At 42.7% G+C, this 20,319-nt stretch overlaps 2 protein-coding genes across 3 annotated transcripts in view; both read left to right on the top strand.

The window, feature by feature from the left end:
- Positions 1-567, top strand: part of trpc7b (transient receptor potential cation channel, subfamily C, member 7b) — a 49,355-nt gene extending 48,788 nt beyond the window's left edge. Inside the window, exon 10 of the mRNA XM_080464907.1 lies at positions 367-567. Coding sequence (XP_080321033.1) covers positions 367-492 — 126 coding nt within the window. The 3' untranslated portion in view covers positions 493-567. The remainder of the gene's footprint in view (positions 1-366) is intronic.
- A 16,020-nt stretch (positions 568-16,587) lies between these two features.
- On the top strand, positions 16,588-20,219 carry smim32 (small integral membrane protein 32). 2 transcript variants are annotated; one of them, XM_080466227.1, is made up of 2 exons: positions 16,588-17,263; positions 17,620-20,219. In XM_080466227.1, the coding sequence occupies exons 1-2, from the start codon at positions 17,201-17,203 to the stop codon at positions 17,983-17,985; spliced, it is 429 nt and encodes a 142-aa protein (XP_080322353.1). In that variant the 5' UTR covers positions 16,588-17,200; the 3' UTR covers positions 17,986-20,219. The 2 variants fall into 2 exon arrangements, with proteins under 2 accessions (XP_080322353.1, XP_080322354.1); XM_080466228.1 differs by having other exon boundaries at positions 17,564-18,684.
- Positions 20,220-20,319: the final 100 nt, after the last annotated feature.

Below are 20,319 nucleotides of genomic sequence, written 5' to 3'. Positions count from 1 at the left end.
GTACTGTATTACTGCTCACACTGGGGAGAAGCAGCTCGTTGCATGAGTCCACACTTGAATGAAAACTCATTTTTGCACCACGGTGCCAAAATGGCACACATGCTACAAAGCAAGGTCATGGACGTGGGAGGCATCTGGAAGTAAGCTAATAAAGATTCACTCAGGTCAAGTGTTGTTGTCGAATCTTATTGCCTTCACTCTGAAGACGTACGAGCCTCAGACACTAACACCAAGTCCTGCCTTTCATTGTTGTTTTGTTGTGCCGATATATTGCCCCTTTTAACACCTGTTTCGAATTTCTTCCATTTTACAAAGACCACTCAGCCATGAAATGCGAGGGTAAATCTGGGCTGCCGTCTGTTTCAGGATGAACGCTTCAGGTCTTATCCGCGACCAGGAGAAGAGTTCATCCAGAGAACAGCTCGAAAACACCCAACGAGATATCAGGTAAGACAGAGGCAGAATCAGAAACACAGGATGCAACACAGATGAATTGAACATTTGACGGAACCAAGAGGAAGAATGCAATGAGAGACAGAGAAACTCACAGGGTGAGTAACATGAGACAGAAAAAAAAAGGAGAGATATGTGGAGTCGGGGAGTGAGGAAGGCTGGAGTGTGTTGACAGGATGACAGGAGGAAAGGAGACATAAGGAGAAACTGATGCAAGAGACTGAGGTAAGGAGGTGTGAGAGAGATTGGCCAGAGACGATAGAGAGGAAAGAATTTAACAAGCTTGGATAGAAGGGCATCGACTGGAATGAAGTGGCGAAAAGAAAAGGAGAACAACAGGGAGAGGCTGACAATATCTCTAATGAGCTGTTTGGGGGGAAATCGAAGGCAAAGCGCTTCAATAAATGAGCTCAAAGTATCGGAGATGAGCGAAGGGAGCCTCTCTTCCTGACGCTGCTCTTCACCTTTACCCAGGGGGAAATCATACCTCCTTCGGAGGTTGAGTGCACTTTTGTCTCACAATTCCCATGTTGTGTGTGTTTTCCACTCCACACTCTCAACAGCAAGATTACTCATTTGTATGTGTGCTGTATGAGTGGTGACAGGTATCGACCCCCATTCCACAGCGGTTGCATGCAGCGAGCGAGGCTGTGCCAGCAGCTGCAGGACGTCCCTGTTGGCCAGAGATTAATTCTGAGTCTCTGACATCTCATCTCAGAGAGACGGCGCTATTGTACTGTTCACTTAGTTTAGTCCGCGTGTGCACACAGTGGAGGCGCACGCAAAAGTACAGACACTTCAGAATTTAACTAGCTATGTTTATTCGTCACCTAAGTTGAGCAGGTCACCTTGTCGCGTCCTCGCTATTGTAACCTTCTGCTTTCCTCTTCCCGTAGAAGATTATGAAGCGCCTGATTAAGCGGTACGTACTAAAAGCTCAAGTGGACAGGGAAAGCGATGAAGTCAACGAAGGTAATAATTCGGTCTTCATTAAGAACGGCTTCCACTCTGTCATTTCATGCTCAGGGTGCTTAAGGGAATTGACTGGACAAGTGTTGGTGTCAATGTGTGCGTGTGTGTGTGTGTGTGTCTGCATGGCTAAAATCAACTGTGCTGCAATGCGTACCATCTATCATTGTATAACAAGTGCTGTGTGACACTAGCACGTGCCATTGGCTGTGCTGCTGCCTGACCTTGTAGCCAAGTGCTCATCTGCATAGATCTCTGATTGTGATTGTCCTGGTTTTTTTTTTTTGCTCACTTCTTTCTCTTGTGTCTCTTTTCTGTGTGTTACTCTGTTGTAGGCGAGCTGAAGGAGATCAAGCAAGACATTTCCAGCCTCCGCTACGAGCTCCTGGAGGAGAAGTCCCAGGCCGCAGGGGAGCTGGCTCTGCTCATACAGCAACTTGGCGACAAGTTTGGCAAGAACACTATGAGACACTGACAGGACTAGTAGAACGAATGGGAGAGGGGAGGTGGGGGGGCGGGGGGGGTGCGGGTGGGGGTAAAATCAGAAGGAAGTAAGGGCAGAAAGAAGGGTCAAGGCAGGTATTTTTAAGAGCTCAATATTGCAAGAGAGAGAAACAAGAGAGCGGAAGCAGGATGTTTATGAGGTTGGACAGGATGAGTGGAGGACAGCAGAGGAGAAGTTTGAGATTAACTGGTCACAATGAGAATTTGCTTAAAGAGCCAAGAGATTTTGGTATGCTGCGACCAATTAGAGAGGAAGGAGGGGGGGATTGCGAGTGCAAGAGAGCGTGAGGTCAACGAGTCAGAGGTGAAGCAAACTCAGTCAGGGGGCCTTTGTGTTGACAGTTCAATTCTAATTAAACGCAGTGTCTTCAGGGAGTGAGAAGGGAGAGCAGAGGAGATCTTCGCAGGATGGGTGGGAGGCAGAGCGGGACGAACGAGAAGGAGAACCCAAGCACTGTGAGATATATGGGGAGGCACCACAGGGCACAAGTCTGAGGCAGCACAGTGAGGAGGGCCCCCACGTCCACTGCCAACAGGTATCGGTGCATCACCAACTCAGAGAGAAAGACAGAAAGGAAGGGGAAACCCAGACAGTAGATGACACAAAGAGAAAGCTGTGGGGGGGACATCGGAGGGAAAGATATCTTCAAAAACTGCCACTGTTATTCACTCCCGAGAGGCCGGCTTTGAGTCTGCCTCTTCACTTTTGTCAAGACAAGCAGAGATGCCTGTCGAGATACTGCACACACTTTTTATACACCAGGCTGTCTAATTAACACATTTCCATCCGTAATGCACAAACTTACGATCGGGAGTCCGACGATTCAGGAAAAAAAATAAAGAAGAAGAAAAATTGCAGGAAAGTATGATTTATGCACTCGTTTGAAAGTCATTAAAGAAACTCCTCAAAGACTAAACATCATCCGCTCATCTTAACGCCACCCAGAGACCGAGGTCCACATCACACGGAGCACTGCAGCAGGATGGACCTCCAACAGATCTGTGCATGTAAAAAAATAACTTGGAGTTACAAAAACCTCACAAGGGGCATTAACATCACTCCAGACGGCACCTGTCTTACCTTATTCGCGCTGACAGGCATGTTGCAAGTACGAGTGAATCTCGACTAGCAAATGCACGCCTCATGTATAAACACAAATTGGAAACAAATTCACGAGCTTGCTCTTTGGTGCGTGTTTGAACAACTCTGAACCAATGTGTTTTTAATATGACCTCCATAATGATGTTGTGGATATTTTCCTCCTCATTGTGCCTTCGCCGCACTAATTGTCTCCGTGCAGCGTGTCTTCTGAAATAATAACCAAATGTAAGATGTCCTGGAGGAGCTGTGTTTACAGCTGTAAAAATCCTGGAGGTCAGTGCTGCGGTGAAGCGCATAAAGTAAGCAAAACTGTTCTTGTCTGATTGCTTTAGGGGTGCCAGATGAGACAAGAAAATCCCAGCAACGTAGAGGTATGTTTATGTGTGCCATCGTTTGGTTGTAAAACTGGGATACTGCTGCAGAGGCTATATGTGGAGTCGCTCTTTGTTGCTCTTGTTTTTTTCTTCTTGAGACATATTTGACACACTGCTGCACAAACTGAGATATTCACTGACTTGTGGGAGTGTGACTAATAGGTGAACCGGAGCTTTGACTTTACATTTCTGAAAAGTATGATCTGGATTATAATGCTAAGTTTAAAATAACTGCTAATTTTACACACTGACACACACACACACCGCAAAATGGCTTTCCTTCTCGTGTAAATGGAGCCACATTTGTAAAGAAGATGCATTTGTTGGATGAGCAGTTGCCGGATTTATCGCCCCTAAAGCATTGTAACCACAAAAAAAAAGTCCTACCAAACTGATTTAGATGTACACAGGCGGGAAAGAGTTGAGCTGAATGATGAGTGGCGCCGACTTCAAAAGTAATCTCAAATAATGAGATTAAATCATATTAAAAAATAAGCAATATGTAACTGACAATTGTATGAAAACACAAACCTTTAGGACCTAATGTTTCAATTAATTCAACAAATTTAATCAAACTGAAATGCGCATGTATTTTACTGGCGTGTGAGACCTGCTATTGCATTCACTGTCACAATTAAGTCTCCAACTAGTAACTGTAAACAAATGTCAGCGACTGACATTGGCTCAGCTGTCAGACAACATAAATGTTCCTCTCCAGTGTGTTCCCTGATGAACTGATTCTCTTTTCCTTTTTGACATTGCTTCCTCCATTATCATAGGTTTCTCATTTGTGGCTTAATTTGTAATCCAGTTGGGTCCTACTGCCCCATATCTATGTGACTGATAAGAGAATTATCTTTTCAAATGGGATGACAGCGTTCATATCCGCTGCATATGAATGCAAGCTGCAGTTTGAATTTGTTAGACTATAAAAATACAATTTGCAGTGATCTGTGTTTGGGTGAAGTAGCAACATTTGAATGAGAAATTTGTGTTTGAAGTCAGACTTAATTTGATCTTTTCCTTATTTCACACTTGACCCTTATAGTGGAGTTGTTTACTAGAACCTCGGTCTCTCCATGCTTTTCCAACACCCATCAACATTGTTTCATTTAAATTTATTGAATCCACTGAACAGCATACATTTTTCTGTGAAGTCCAGTATTTGAATACCTCTTTCAGTCTTTTCACTATTTACAAAACATCAAAAAATAAATAAAAAAATCTAATTCCATCAAGCCAAAGCGGCACGCTTTTAGTATTCTATTATTGTGTGGCACTATCAAATGTCATTAGCCTGAAGACAGGCGGGTCAGCAGGGGCTTACTGCATCTATTTACACATTTAAAGGAGTGCCATTTGTTTTGACAGATTAGGAAAGGAAAAAAAAAAAAAAACACCTTTTGTTCATATCAACACCTGTTTCTTTTTCAGCAAACTTTCAACCAGCCATACTGTGCGATAACCTTTTGCCATAATAAATGTATTTATATTGAAATTCTTACTTATAGTAGGGCGAAACTCTTTGAGGTTGAAAGCCTAATCTCACAGGTGGGTATTGGTAGACCCAAACAGACTTCCCAGCACCATTAAAGTAGCGTGTGTAATATTCATTCTGATGATTTTAGTGATTAATGAAGGGATTGTCTTATTACTTTTTTTTTTTTTTTTTTTAACTTGTAGCAACTGATTGTTTCAAATACACAAATTCTATTTAGTCAAGTTTTCAGTTTCATAGTACTTCAGCTCTTGTTATTGTCTATTTTTTTTTGTGTGTTATGATTGAGAGCTGGTGACTTTTTATTTCTATTTTATTTGTTGATGTGAAATGGAAAAACTCAGAGATTGTTTTGTGATTCCCTTCTGACGACAAATTACCTGAAATACTGTATTTTTAACTTATGCGCAAGAAACACTGAATAAATCCAAAATCTTGTACTGTATATTGTCATATTTTTGATCCTAAATTAAACAGAGTAATCTCTAAACTCATGGGTTCGTGATTGATGCATTTGGTGTTTTTGTGCTGGAGGTTGAAATGGTCTAACTCTTTTGGTGTCAAACTGTAGTTCAGGTGCTACATACAACCCAAAACGGCCTCGATGGGACTGGAGAAGTAAAATGATAGCATAATAGCTTACAAATACAGGCAACTTCCATTTTTGTTCTTGAGTTTTAGCTAAAGGGAGAACCGTATGTCCTGAAAATGTTCATATGCGCTAAATGTTTTTCACAAAATCAACCTCAGAAACTACAATCTGAAATCATTTCCGCAGCAGTCCGTCTCCTTTACCACTTATTCAAATTATGACCGTGTGGCGCTAAGAGATGTTCCCAGCTGGCTGTGGGTGAAGACGGGGTACACTCTGGACAGACTGCCAGTCCGTCCGAGGGAAAGGACAGATACAACCCCGCACACTTGGATTTAGATCTGCAGGCACCATTTCTTCCTGTAGGAGGAAAGTGAAGCAGCCGGAGAAATATCACAAGCTGAAAGACCTTCAAGCCTGGACTCAGACCAGGGATATTCTGGTGTGAAGCGAGAGCGTTGATCACCACACAGCCCACCTTGTCTCACGACTTCTCCGGTCTTTAGAATGATTTCCACCAACTCAGCCCAATATCTTTTTACTGTGGACACCATTAAGTCAGCGATATTATTGCTGGATTTTTACTGCTGCATTACTTTGAGGATTCCTGCCATCTAGAAGTTACTTTTTTTTTTATTTCAAAACAGCAGCTAATCTCATTTTTATCCCTCAGCACGGGCTGCCTTTGGTCCTCTGGCCCGTCAGTTTAGTCCACAGGCAGCATGTTTGACACCCCGAGTCTATTTGTTCATTGAGGTTTGTTCCCAGATTCTGACAGATACTGCAGCAAAAACAACAGTGGCAGTGCCTCAACAAACCCACAAAGATACACAACAGTTGCACAAAGGAAAGGTTGTTGAAATGCATTTGAGGAGGTTACGCCATAGAAAAACGTTTACACTCGTACACTGTCTCACAGCACGTGAACATTTTTTTCTGCTTGTACAGGAAGCTATATTTGACCTTTTAGATGTTTGTAGTGGGGGGGAAAATAACTTACTACAAAACCTTTCACCACATCAGTAGAACATGCCTTGGAGTGTTGTATCCATGCTCAGTATGACCCCCGATCAATGTCTCCACAAGCTTTGTCCGTTGCCTACAGCAAATGTGTATGCGTTGGTGGAGCTGGCAGACAGCTTCTAAAACCATGTAAAGAAAGCTCCTTGAGCACAATTCACGAGATGGAGTATGCCGCGAAACGTGGGTGACCTGGGAACCAACTGTGGACCAAAACAGTGCCGTGGAGAGTACCTGCCCTCTCCTTCTCCGTCTTCTTTTTCTCAGCTTTTCTCTTCTCCGCCCGTTCTTCTCTGCTCCAGCCGTCTCATTCTGTTTTTTTCATTTTGTCACCACCCTTGTATTGTGTAGTTCTTGTTCTCAGACCTGTCATCCTCTGTGACAGGGTTTTCCAAACCGATATTTACTGGTGGGCTATTCATAGTGCACAGACCTAAATTTGTGAGAAACCTGTCTGAAGGTGTTTTCATATATATGTGGGCAGCAGTTGGCTAGCCAGCGTAGTTAGGAAGATACAAGTATTTAAAGCTTTAACGCAATCCAAGTTTGAGGATTAAAATAAAAAAAACACTTTCAGTACTTTTACATCCAATTATTTGAGAATGGCTTTCAAATATCTTGTGACTCATCCTATTCTTGAGGGCTTCCCCAAACTCTGCACCCACAGGGAGCGAGAGCAAAGCAAAGAGTATACGCCTGTGTTTCGTTCCTACATTATCTATATTAGGGCCGTAATATCACGCCTGCTGTGCTCATGGCTATTGGCAATTTAAAGCCACCAATCTTCAGTACGACAGAAAATCCTCCATTACCATTATATTTCAATGACAGCGCAAGTAAAATATCATCCCAAACAAAATTAAAAATACCCAACAGATTCCATCCATCCATCATACTGCTTCATCCTGTGCAGGATCACAAGGACACGACAGAACTGAAACCAATAAAATTATTAAATAAGTAGTAGAAAATGGAAAAAGAATTTAGAGTGTGTGAGAAACCTGTGAGGGACTGGAGAAAAGCTAAAAAAAAAAAAAAAACATGACGAAGAAAACAAAGAAGGCCAATAATGGGTTAAAAGCACGATAGTCAGAGTTGGTTGAACAAATTCACGGGTGGTTCTAGAACTGCAGCAGCTGGCTGAAGCCTATCGACAGAGCAGGTACTTCTGTGCATGGAAAATAATTGTGTCTTACACATCAGTGGAACGTAAATATGTTTTTCCTTGATCTAGAAACACATTTTTTGGCAGAAGCAACTTGTAGTCCATGGTACTTCTTCCCCAAACCTGACGTGTGGTGCAACGTCAGATACACTTTGTGTGTGTGTGTGTGTGTGTGTGTGTGTTGCACCGTCTGAAGCAGCTCTATAAACACTGCAGCTCGATGTGTTTCAGGCCTCAGGCCACTCCATACCATTCACTCACGCTTCTCTCTGCATTGCTTCAAGCTGTCACCGAAGGACCCACTTTTATTGTCTTGTCCTCTGTAACGAAAACCTCAACAAACATTGTAGCATCGTCACGAGAACAACCTTCCTTACTTGGTCATCGTTCAGTCAAACACATTTGTGTTTGCATCCATTCGAATTTATTGTCAGTTCTGAAGCGAGAGATATTCTCATTAAGAACCGTTTTTCCATTCAACTTTTCTTCTTTTATTGCTCTTTGCTTGTGTGTGTGTGTGTGTGTGTGTGTGTGTGTGTGTGTGTGTGTGTGTGTGTGTGTGTGTGTGTGTGTGTGTGTGTGTGTGTGTGTGTGTGTGTGTGTGTGTGTGTGTGTGTGTGTGTGTGTGTGTGTGTGTGTGTGTGTGTGTGTTTCTCAGTGACGCTACAGACAGTGATCAGTTTTTCTGACAATATGCCTACACAAACAAGATGCGGTTGAAAGAAAAGCTGAGGTATTCAGAGGAGCATCTTTAACTCACAATGCCGTTAAGTCTGGTATACAACCCCTGTCACATCCTGTCTCTCTCTCTCTCTCTCTCTCTCTCTCTCTCTCTCTCTCTCTCTCTCTCTTTCCCATCACTCACTGCTGCACTATATATGAACACTAATAAAGCAGGGATGCCAAAACACTGTCTCAGACACACACACAAAAAATAGAAGACGCAGTCTTAATTTAACCCTGCGGAGGACTGCCAAACTGAACACAAACAGCATCCGAGACCCTGACTGGACAACATCCAAAGCACAGAAGTCACTTTAAGAAATCTCTGCTTTTTGGAAACTCAAAGGAAATTCTATTATCTGATTTCCTTCCACGCTCCGATAGGACCTTTGGCCACACACAAAATATATGTGTGTATGCGTTCGTCTCTGTATGTGTGCACACAAATGCGTATGCAAGTACGTGCATGGATGTGAGTGAGTGGGCTACTTTGTCTCAAGCTGTTATTTGCCAGAAGAGGCGTAAATATGTCATCGTTGTAGTGCAGGACAAATGGTACAGAGGCGACCCCAGACTCTTGTTGCCATGAACCTGTTCACCTTTTAGCTGCAAGTAAAAAAAACGTCAGTATGAATGACATCTCCAGAGAAGCACAGTAAACATGGTTTTTAAGTTTGAACTAGAACGCTTTCAATGCCATCACAAAAACAAGTCAAGTTTACATCAAAATTTGGTTTTTGCCTCAAAAAAACGAACCGTCTGTCCCATAATGCTACGTTTTGACATGTGGGAGCGCCGTGTGTGACTGTCTGTGCTGGCGTGCGTGCGTGTGTGCCTGTGGATGTGACGTCGACATGTGTTTGTCTTTCGTCTGTTCTAACCAGACACCCTTTTATTGACGGAAATGTTTCTATTTATTCAGTTTGGAAATGACCTGTAAGTTAACATTGACCTGTGTGTGTGTGTGTGTGTGTGTGTGTGTGTGTGTGTGTGTGTGTGTGTGTGTGTGTGTGTGTGTGTGTGTGTGTGTGTGTGTGTGTGTGTGTGTGTGTGTGTGTGTGTGTGTGTGTGTGTGTGTGTGTGTGTGTGTGTGTGTGTGTGTGTTAGAGCAACACAGGATAACTGACATCCTTTCTCTGGTGTAATTTGTCCCAGAGGCCCAAGGCGAGGAAGTCTTCATAGTCTCTCTCCCTTCATCTCTACTCCTCCTCTCCTCTACGTCCTCTCTCTCTCTCTCTCTCTCTCTCTCTCTCTCTCTCTCTCTCTCTCTCTCCTCCTCCTCCACCTCCATCTGTCTTTCTCTGTTTCTTTCTCTCCTTGCAGAGTAGTGAGCGATGTGACCTCTTGTTTCTGAAAGGCAGTGATAGCAGGGATCCAAAGGAGCCTTTTCATGCACTCTCTGGTGTGCCCTGGCCTCCTGCAGAGGTCACACTTAACACTAGTTCACATGTGGAAATATATACGCTTGTATATAAGAACAGACACACATGGCAGCTCTGTTTCCTTGAATATAAACGTAGGTGGGCTCAATGACCATCTTCGCCAGAAATCCACACACTCGCTGAGGCGTGAAAGCACACATATGCATGCGCATTCTCACACCAGACCATCTGTTGTAAACATTCACATTTAGCCTCTAAATGATAACTTGCTTGTAAACAAACAGATAAAAGACTACTGGCGTTTGTTAATGGTTACATTCGCGCAGGTGAAGGTTATAAGTCCTTACGTGTGGCTCGTAGCCCCCACAAGATGTAGTGTAAGTATGTGTCGCTCAGCATTCTTAAACACGCTCACGTCAGGATACAGTTGCCATTCAAGCAATCAATCTCACCCTTGAGCCATCTCAGTTTCTCATCACAGTGTCTCATTAGAAGAAAGCCCTCCTGAGAGGACCTCGTCAAGAAAACTTGGTCAAATAAACTAAAGCGCCAGCATGGAGCATGAAGCTGTCACAGTCTTCCAGTCATGCTCATTTATCACCGAAAAGATCCACTTTGTCAGTTATTTCTTTCAACTTTATCATCATGAGAGCCTGTTAAAAAAATAAAAAAATAAATAAAAAATCACACATCCATTCTTGTGAGTTTTTTTTTTTTTTTTTTATGATTTCTCATTGCTGGTAAAATGCCAATATCTCATTTCGGCAGCAGTCAGGGGGGCTGATGGAGTGTTGGAGGACAGACCTATGGGGGGGCCATCAAAAGAAAAGATTTGCCAAGTGTTTACCAATTCTTCAAAGCCACAGTGCACCGGTTGGAGATGGATGGGGGGAAGGTTATGACAACTCTGACAAGCTCTCCAGGTGGCTCACCTGGCCCTCCAGCTACGTGGTCTGCCGCTCGGAGACGTGAAGCGCAGCCACGAGTGCACTCTTAATCGTGAGCGAAGCGCACAGAAATGCGTCTATGATGAGATGCTTTTCCTTGTGAAATGGTCATTATTGTTGCCTTCGTCCTTGTCGCGATAGGAAGGCGCCTCAGATCCGAGCAGTAATTTCATGCAATTGTGGCATATAGTAGTTCACCAAGCCAATCATAGAGTCTGATTATTACAAACCCTGATGCTTCCTGGTATGGAATCAAGTTTAATCAAGCAAGCATTCTTTGACCTGCTGTTTAACCTAATGTAAGGGACAATTAAGCTTATTTCAAGTCCTTTGTAAACGTGTTATCCTGATTAACACTCAAGTCCAGTGACTGCCCCCACCATTGTACCAGCTAGTGGGAGACATCGCTGGAATTTGGATATCTTAGTTTTATTCTACTTTTACATCTGCTGGGTGAAATGCTTTATGTTTTATGCTTTGTTAGACATTTCTGTCTTATACTGTATTCATCAAAGATCTTGTTGAATCTAGTCTTTAAAGGCAAGCATTAACCTAACAAGCCTGTGGATTGTGGGAAGAAGCAAAAGTTCCCAAAACAAAGCCTGTTTAATATATAACTATACAAAGAAATGCTCTGGCTCAAGATATATTTTTACATTGCTGGCCTCTATTTACGGTGTGGCCCATTACAGTACAACAAATGTCTGTTTATTTCTGACAAAGTCAGAGAATCTAAAAGTTGTATAAACAGTTTGACTCTTTTTTTTGGCTTGACTCTGTAGATCTTCGCTGTTTATTTAGCAGTAAATCGCTCGTCGATATCTGTGCCATCATAAATTCCATGCTCAAGTTTCCAATCACATGCCCATGCTTGGATTATTTTTAACATAATGACCAACATCGGGGAGTAACAGACATTTATGATATAGACTATAGCTGAATTATCCTGGATTGCAAACAAGCGCCCATTCACTCTCTGTGAACGCCAGGTGGGAGTAAGAAAAGAACGTAAGTGAGGCATGGAGAGGAAGTGGTGTTTATAACAATTCCAGTGCGGCTGCTGGTAATATAAAACAACATTTCCCCTCAGTTTATTTATGTACCTACGACATATTTTCCCTTTTATGGGTGAGCCATAGTTGTGGCGCTCGTCTGAGTCTTTGCCTTCTCATTCCTTCATATTTTTCTTCCAACCTTTACATTCTTTGAGTCACTCACCTATTCTTTTGTTCATTTCACATGTTTTCATCTGTACTTAGTTGGAGCATTTTTATCTATTTTTTGGGGCTTTTCCTTCTACCCTTATTCAAGCAGAGAATATGCACAAACCCGAACTTTACACACAAGAGCATACAGATTCATGACAAGACCTGGAAGTGTGTTCTATAAGGAACATCAGTTCTGTTATTTTCCTTTTGATCTGTTCAGGTACCCCCTATTCCTCTATTCTCAACACCTCCTCCTCACCTCTCCTTTAATCCCAGTTTCTCATGCTCTTCGGGTGGGTCTCTGCTCTGTCGCATAGCTACTGGACCGCAGGATCCCTCCTGCACTCACACAAGCACCCATTAACCTGGGGCACTCCCCCCGTTTGGTCCTGAAATCATCTGCACTCATCCCGAACATAACATCTCCAGAATGAGTCACATTTGAAATTCAGATAACTTGCAAGGAAATGCAGAGGCGAGCTGAGCATCAGCATCTTTGCTCCTTGTTCTCCGTTTCTTTATTATACCTGCCTTGAAATACATGGAATGTTCTGCTTTGGTCGTATCGGTAGGAAATAAATACATTTCTGACCTTACTCTGCTATGCAATATGATTAACTATCACCTTTTGTTCGAGGTTGGGATAATGTGTAATATCTAAACAAAAACGGGATAAACTGATGTGCTTTTATGAAAAACCTTTTCTATTATTCGTAGTAAAACATAGAGAACATAAAAGATGCAAAAGTAAGATTTTTTTTTTAATAAGTATTTTGATGCCAGCAATAAAACAAAATTGGGATTTGAAAAGTGAGATATATAAATGAGGTCAGTTGGCAACATCTCAGTAACATCTTCCGTATGCGTGTGAAAATGCACTTACAGCAATGTATTCCTAAATGTACATTTATACATTCTTCTACATTTCCGCTGTATATTATATTGGAACAATTCATATAATCTGGAGACATTTCAGTGCACAAGGTCACAAGATGTTAGACCACATGCTGCAGCATTCAGCTTGGCTTCACAGTCGCAGAGTCTGGCTGCTGCTGAACTGACCTGTGCACAGAGGAGGCAGGACTGTGGAGCAGCCAGATTCTTGAATGAGATAAGAATGCAACAACAGTCCCCTCTGAACAGTCTCCTCACCTCCCGAATGTTTGAAAGCTGTTGTTAGAGGAAGTCAATACACCACAGAAAGATAAACATTTCCCAGTCCCAACGTTTTCAGGCATTTCTGCTCTGCCATGTTATTCAAAATGACCCAATATCTGTGTGTGTACGTGCGTACATGCATGCGCGTTTGTCTATATAAAGAGTTGGAAATAAGGAAGGGTCATTTGCATAGCTGCCCTGAGTGCAACTTCTAATAGAGTAGTGTGTTTGGTTTAGGATGTACATCCTAAATCAAACATCTGATCACGAGTATTTTTTGCCATTTTTTCTGAAGTGCGTCTCTTTTCAGTTTTCCCTGACATGAGAAGGAGCATTTGGCGTTGTGGTGAGATAATCAAGTGACTAATTGTAGGGCATCTGATTTCTTCCATTGGTGGCATTTGATGTGCTGGCAGGGAGAATTTCTTTTCTTTTTTTTTTCTGGATGATTTTTCATCTGACATTAAAGGGAAGAGGGTTAGAACAAAACAAGCACAATTACAGAAAATGAAGCAGAGATTTGTGTGTCATGTTTTTTTTTTTTTTTTTAGATTCTTGCTGGAAATCTGTTGGAGTGTTAATAGAAGTTTGTTGACACAAGAAATAAAATAGTCCTCGCGGCTCATGCAGCCATTAGTGATCATATTGTTTGTGATGTGTGACAGCGTATTTCCCTGGCTCTGCCTGCCTGCATCTCTGCCTATGTTTATGTGAGTGTGTCGTAGTGTGTTGATAGCCCTGCCTGTGGTTTACGTGCCAGATGTCTCCTTCACAAGTGTTTGAGTGTGTACATGAAGGACGGCGCACATCAGTGTTCTTGTAATCTGTCTGGCTGTCTTCTTTGTGTTTTTGTCTGGGGAGTCTGTCAGGGGAGTCTCGCCATTATGAGATGCCATATGTATCTTTGTATGGGGGTCTGTTCTGTGTGTGAATGTCTTTGCACACAGAGGAAGATGGTTTCATTGTTTAGAAGTATTGATCATTAATGTTTTGGGGGCTTTGGAGGCAACACTTTTATGAGCCGATATGCCAGTGAAGCCATATTTCAGCTGTTTTTAGACTCTGTGGTGGCGAACAACTCCACTGCACTGTGGTGTTTGTCCAAAGGAAGGCAACAAAACAGTATTATTCTTTCATGAAGCAAAAATAAACAAAGCTCAGCTCACTCAGGCGATGTGGTCTCAAAGGAATTAGCAGTAACCACTGAGTAAAGCACTGCTGTGGGTACAGATTTCCACCTCTTATGACCGTGCTTCTTACTTTGCCCTCACTTGACAGGGCGTAATGCGAGGTGACTGGAGACTAATGATGTGAGAACGTGGCAGAGTGCTTTGAGGAAAGGTTGTATAGACGACGTCAATCGTTTCTCTCGCAGAAATAATGGAAAGTAAGAGAAACAAAATAACAATCCCTTCGGCAGACGCCTCTCAAGTCGCTCTTGAAGAATCATTGAGCACTTTAACAGAGTGAGTGAAAGAAAAAAAAGAGAGTGGTGTGGAGTGGTATGTGTAGCCCTACACATTTATAGCCCACTGACGCGTGGCTTGTCATTGGCTATGCTTACATCCCATCAATACGAGCATTAAGCTACTTTTCAGCATTGTTCCATTTATCTTTTTTCTTCACGGAAAAACAACATTCTTAAATACAAAGAAACAAAAACTACCAGACTTTTCATTCCCTTGTTTATCTCCATGCTGAGTTCTTAGTGTTTCATGGCTGAGTTGTCATTCGCCCCTTTTTTATGGATTAAAAGGATTAAGCAACTGAACGAGATGGAAAAAGGGGTGTAGGAAAAAAGGAGAGCGGAAGGAAGCTAAAGGCACAAAGAGAAGTAATAAAAACGGAATACATAACAGATTAAGCCAGTGTTGCACAAGTGTTCCTCTTAGTCATAGGGTGAAGCATCAATCAACTCATATGTTATGGTATATATAAGCACTTGGTTCTCTCCTGGCTTTTTTATAAATATATATTCTATGTTTTAAGGAGACAATGTTCACTGAACACATGGGGTTAAGTCAGGTCAACTTCTGACCATGTCGTGTTTGTCAGTGTGACACTATTCATCACTCGAAGGCACTCACACAGATTTAGACAAAAATAGGTCAGATTTTCTCAATGCTTCTGTAGAATGTGTGTGCGAGTGGCCGAGGAAAGAGAAGCCTGTAGCGAAGCACAGTGCCACATGCAAAGAAAAAAGAAAAAGACAAAAAAAAGCTGTAATAACAAACAGTAATCTCCATCACAATTGTTGCTGCCCCTTCACGTATGTAAACAAGGCTTTGGGCTGTATTTAGATTTCCCATGTGACATTCACATTCCACCAAACTCTGGCCCACTGTAATCCTCTTTTGTGTTTACTCCTAAGTTGATCTGGAACACCAAGCCATTAGGTATTTGTTTAATATTTGAAGAGTAGTTTGGCACAAACTAAGAATTGTTGGTCCATGCGCACATTGTGGCAATGTGGCTTCAAAGTTGTTTTCCAATTTGGATTTGACTTACGGTAAAGTTTAAGGTGTGTGTTTATGCTGTCTTTTGTGCCTTTTTGGGATCCTTTTCAATATCTAATGTCATTTCCGAGGCATTGTTTAAAGTTGTTTGATATGACTGAGTTATATGTTCAAGATAACACAAGGGTTCGGGTTTAGGTTTGGATAGAAGTTGTTTCCATGTCCTAACAGAGAGGGTGCAAAGACGTGCATGCGTGCGTGCGCGTCCCTCTGTCCTTGCTCTCTTTGCCTGCCAGCTAGTCTGTTGTGACAGAACAGGTGCAGATGAATATGAAACAGATCGGCATGGCTTTCAGGGGTCGGCTCTTTGTATTCGCACTCATGTCTGAAGCATCATGTAAGAGCAAACTGTCTTCCAACCTCCATCTTCAGCACCTTCTTTTTAATGTCTGCTAAACAAGAAATGGCCCTTGCGGGTTATTTCACACACAAAAAGCAAACTCATTCATATCCCAAATACACCAATCAAGGTTGATGATTTTACTCTCACTAATCAAAAGTCTTTGACCATTTACAGGCTTCAGGCAGTGAAGCTCAGATAATTAACAACGAGTTGAGCAACTTTTACAATTTAATAAATGTAATCACCGCCCCATGAGTTTATGAGGCACTCACCAATCTCACACCTTTTCCCGTTCTCTCATCACTCCTGTGTGAGACATTCCCCACACGGGTTCCAAAATCGCTCCGACTCAGCTTTCTCTCATCACTCTGGATAGATAGATAGATAGATAGATAGATAGATAGATAGATAGATAGATAGATAGATAGATAGATAGATAGATAGATATTATCTCATCTCCTTTTAAGACACATCTTTGTCCGGTGACGTGACTTCTCCGCCTTCCTACCTTCTCCTAATCTGAATGACACCCCCGCTCTTTCTCTCTCTCTCTCTCTCTCTCTCTCTCTCTCTCTCTCTCTCTCTCTCTCTCTCTCTCTCTCTCTCTCTCTCTCTCTCTCTCTCGCCTCTGTCACACACATAAAATACAGAGAGAAGGGACGACGCGCGCACGTCCAGGACCTGGTGTTCGGCGGCGTTTTCTCACTCATTAATCCCTTCTTTTTCTCTCATTTTATTGGCATCGGATCGATAAACCCGTGAGGGCAGACTGGCGGCCCGAGCGGTTCACCACGTGGTATTGATCTTTCACTGGATAAAAAGGGACAATCAAACCGAGACTTCTCCGATTTCATTGCGCTCTGGACGCGCTGCGCGCAGGTGACCGTCCTGCGCTGCGCACTTTACGCACAAAAAATGTGTGCGCAGCAGCGTTCCGTCGGTGAACTTCACCAATGCCAGACCTTTAGAGTCACCAGGATATCGCTACAGTAGCCTATGAAAACACACTCAGAGCCCAACCAACCGCGTGGCCAGAAAAATTTGGACTGGAAATCCAACAAGTGGAGATTGGTAATGTAGCCTTTGCTTTAGCGTGGATATTTTTGTCAGCTGTGTTGGATTAGAAGGCTGCCGCCAGGTTAGTGTCCCTCTTGGTGACATATGGTTTGTCGGAGCGGATTTGAAGCTGTTTGACGCTGCGCCCTCGGCGGCGCTGGAGCAGACTTTGAGCCGGGGACGACGAGGAATGCGGAACCCAGATTTAGTATCTTTCAGCTCACCTGCGGAACTCTTCGCAGCACACGTCAAAGTAAGTAACGCAGTTGTGGGAGTATAAAATGATCTATGGCATAATGCATTTTAAAGAATGCAGAATATTGTACAAAGTCTACTTTGGGGTGTTTGTTAAGGCATCAGTGTCCGTGGATCCGTGGGAAGAGACTGAACATTATGTATCAGTGACCTTGTCAGACATCAAGGCATTTCGAATGCACCCAAAGGCTGACATGGATTACTATAACTATAATCCAAATATCGCACCAAATGTACCAAAACCGCTTTTGTTTATCCTTTCGTTTTGTCATTGCTGTTTATGTCTTGCATGTACAAGAAACAAATGGTCAGCAGACTCCTCAATAACCTGCGTGGCTTTTCTTCCCGACGCAGCGGGTGAGCCCATCACGGAGCGCCATGCTGAGACAGATCCTCCTCAACTCCACCGACAGCCCGGACTTCGACCTGGTGCTCATGGCCGGGTCCACCACTCACGCCCCCTCCTCGCTGAACGCCTCCCACGGCGGCTCGGTGAGCGTGGCGGCCCTCCTGAGACCCACCGCGGGGAGAGGAGGCGCGGGACTGCGGGAGGGCGAGCTCCACAAGCCGGACCTGATCACCTACATAGTCATGTGCCTGCTGCTGTTTCTGTTGGTGCTGCTCATTGTGTTCTTCATCAACTGCCAGCTCCGGAACTCTTTCTTCGCCTCCATGCCATATGACAGGTCACTGAGGGAGGCTCGGACCTCCTACAAGTAGGACAACTTGTGGGATTCTGGGTGTTTGGTCAGACTCCTGTGAGGATTCAGGGATTAGCTACCCCTGAACAACAGCTGCACATCTGGACACATGAAGTTCTTGCCTTTATCAGTTGACACATGTGGACCTCAATGTCCTGGAAACTGGTCAGGGACTTGATTATGGCACATGGAGTCTCCATTTTTCACTTAAGGTCCATAGCTCAGAAAATATAGCATTTTGGGGAAATACTGTGGGTAGATATGAAGATAAAAGTATAACTCTTGATCACATGAGTGACCTGAAATAAGTGAAATAAGCTGTTATCTTGAGTCACCTTGTAGTTTAACAGATGTGAAACAATTTATCATCAGCTAACATTTTCATTTCCAGGCCCTGTGTTCCAAAGCTTGATTTATCTGATACTATTGCACATTAATTTGACCTGGCATCTTCAGTTTATTTCAAAACTGATTTGACAGTGGTTCCGTGAAGGTGAATCCTTTTGTTTTTTTGTTTTCATTTTTAATAAGAAAGTTTATCATGATGTCATCATAGGGGTTTGCAGTATTCTGTATATAGGCTAAACAATTTTGTAAGATTGTAACTTAACTGTCTTGTATTGTGAAGCAAAACAATCAACACACAATTCCTTTCAAAATTCTCCATTGTACAAATGATTGAATGACCTCTTCGGCGCCCATTAAAATATTCAAATTTAGCTGACTTTGAAGTCTTTTCGTCTGTGCACCTGTACATGACTAACGATGCTGAGGGTGATGCTGCAGCTGTGCGCGTAAAAGGCCAACTGTTTATCATTTAATACGTCATTGGAGGCACTTTTACGAGAGCCACAGGGCTGCCATGTCTTATCGTGCACTTTCACTTTTAATTAACCTCTCTTCCATAATTTATAGCGCCAATATGGCGGGGAATGAAGACTCGAGGCTGAAGTATGTCGAGTCCTGTCCGATAAACCAAACTGTTTGTCTGTTTCAGTGCCACCGGTGATGCGCAAATCCTCTCCAATCGTGTTGTTGGGGAAACATCTTTTACATACCAAGGCAGATAAACCGAGCCTATCTCTGTAATCCCGTGACTGGCTGTGTATGTGGGCTTGTTCCCAAGCTGGTGCACCATCGCTGGTTTTCAGACGAGAAGAAGCTGCATTTTAAGTAGCTATTGGACATGACTTCACAAAATTACCCAATTCACTGAAAGTGGTGTCAGACATTCTTCTGAGCAGAATTCGTTCAATGTCTTCTGGATGCTCCATCTTTGAGCTGTAAAATTTCACTGAGATGAGCTAAACATGGTGATAATTTCTTGCCGTGGTGCATAATCAAGATACGTCTTGGCTGTCAGGAGCCTTGAAATCAGTCATTATGAGCGGCAGGGATCTGCGATTGCTGAAAGTTGAACTCGCGATGCAAATAAATGCTTTTCTTTGGAGGAAATTATTCAAGGAATTGAGCAATTATTTACCACGCTTTTGACTTTGTGGTTTTGTGATGACTGCAGTATGTTTGCTTACGCTAACTCGTGCAATCTGCATATGCACATGTGCATAAAGACATTTAAGAGAAGGAAAATTACAAAGTAGTTTTCATCATCACAATTATACTGCGTTAATGAGCGAGACCAACAGGCCTGCTGTTTTTATTCTAACCACATGGTGGAGCCTCTGGTCTGGGCATTTGCAAGCAGAATTGGATTTTTGTACAGGGCAATTGAAGCACTGAAGCCATGGAAATGTTGGCAATTTGCATGTACAAAACACTTAAACCACCTACATAAAAAAGATATAAAGAATTCAGCAGCACCCCTCACTGGTGTCTTGAGAGGAAAGGCAGGTCGTGACGCACACTTTATTAATAGCCTAATCATTGTGACGCTGGTACAATTAAGATCTCTCTACTTCATCAGAGAGTTCCTTTGCAGATATGTGAGATGAGATAAAATGCCTGTATGTAATCATCAGGGAGTATGCAGCTTCAGAAGAGCGGAAAGAGGTTGGTGTTACACCTATACAGTACATTTTGAGAGATCCTGAAGATAAGTCCAGAATGCAATGACAGAGCAGGAGCAGGCTGCAGGTGCACAGCCTGCAGAAAGCTTTAAAAATAGCCCAAAGTCAGCACCGTAAATTTAGGAGAATTTTCATGCTACATTAATTTAATAACATTCTAGAGCAAAATGGATTTTCTCAACTTGCCTCTTTGACTCTGCCTGTGTTTTATTGGTATATGATTGTTAAAAAAAAAAAAAAAAGGAAAGAAAGAAAAAAAAAAGGCTTCTTGGGCTATTTCCAGTAGCTTGCTGCTGTTAAACATAAGTGTAGGTTGTAGGTATGGA

The sequence above is a fragment of the Lipophrys pholis genome (genome assembly GCF_963383615.2).
Source record: "Lipophrys pholis genome assembly, chromosome: 6".
In the NCBI taxonomy this organism is placed as follows: domain Eukaryota; kingdom Metazoa; phylum Chordata; class Actinopteri; order Blenniiformes; family Blenniidae; genus Lipophrys; species Lipophrys pholis.
The sequence above is the reverse complement of the archived record's forward strand: the minus strand, read 5'-3'. Positions and strand labels throughout refer to the sequence as shown.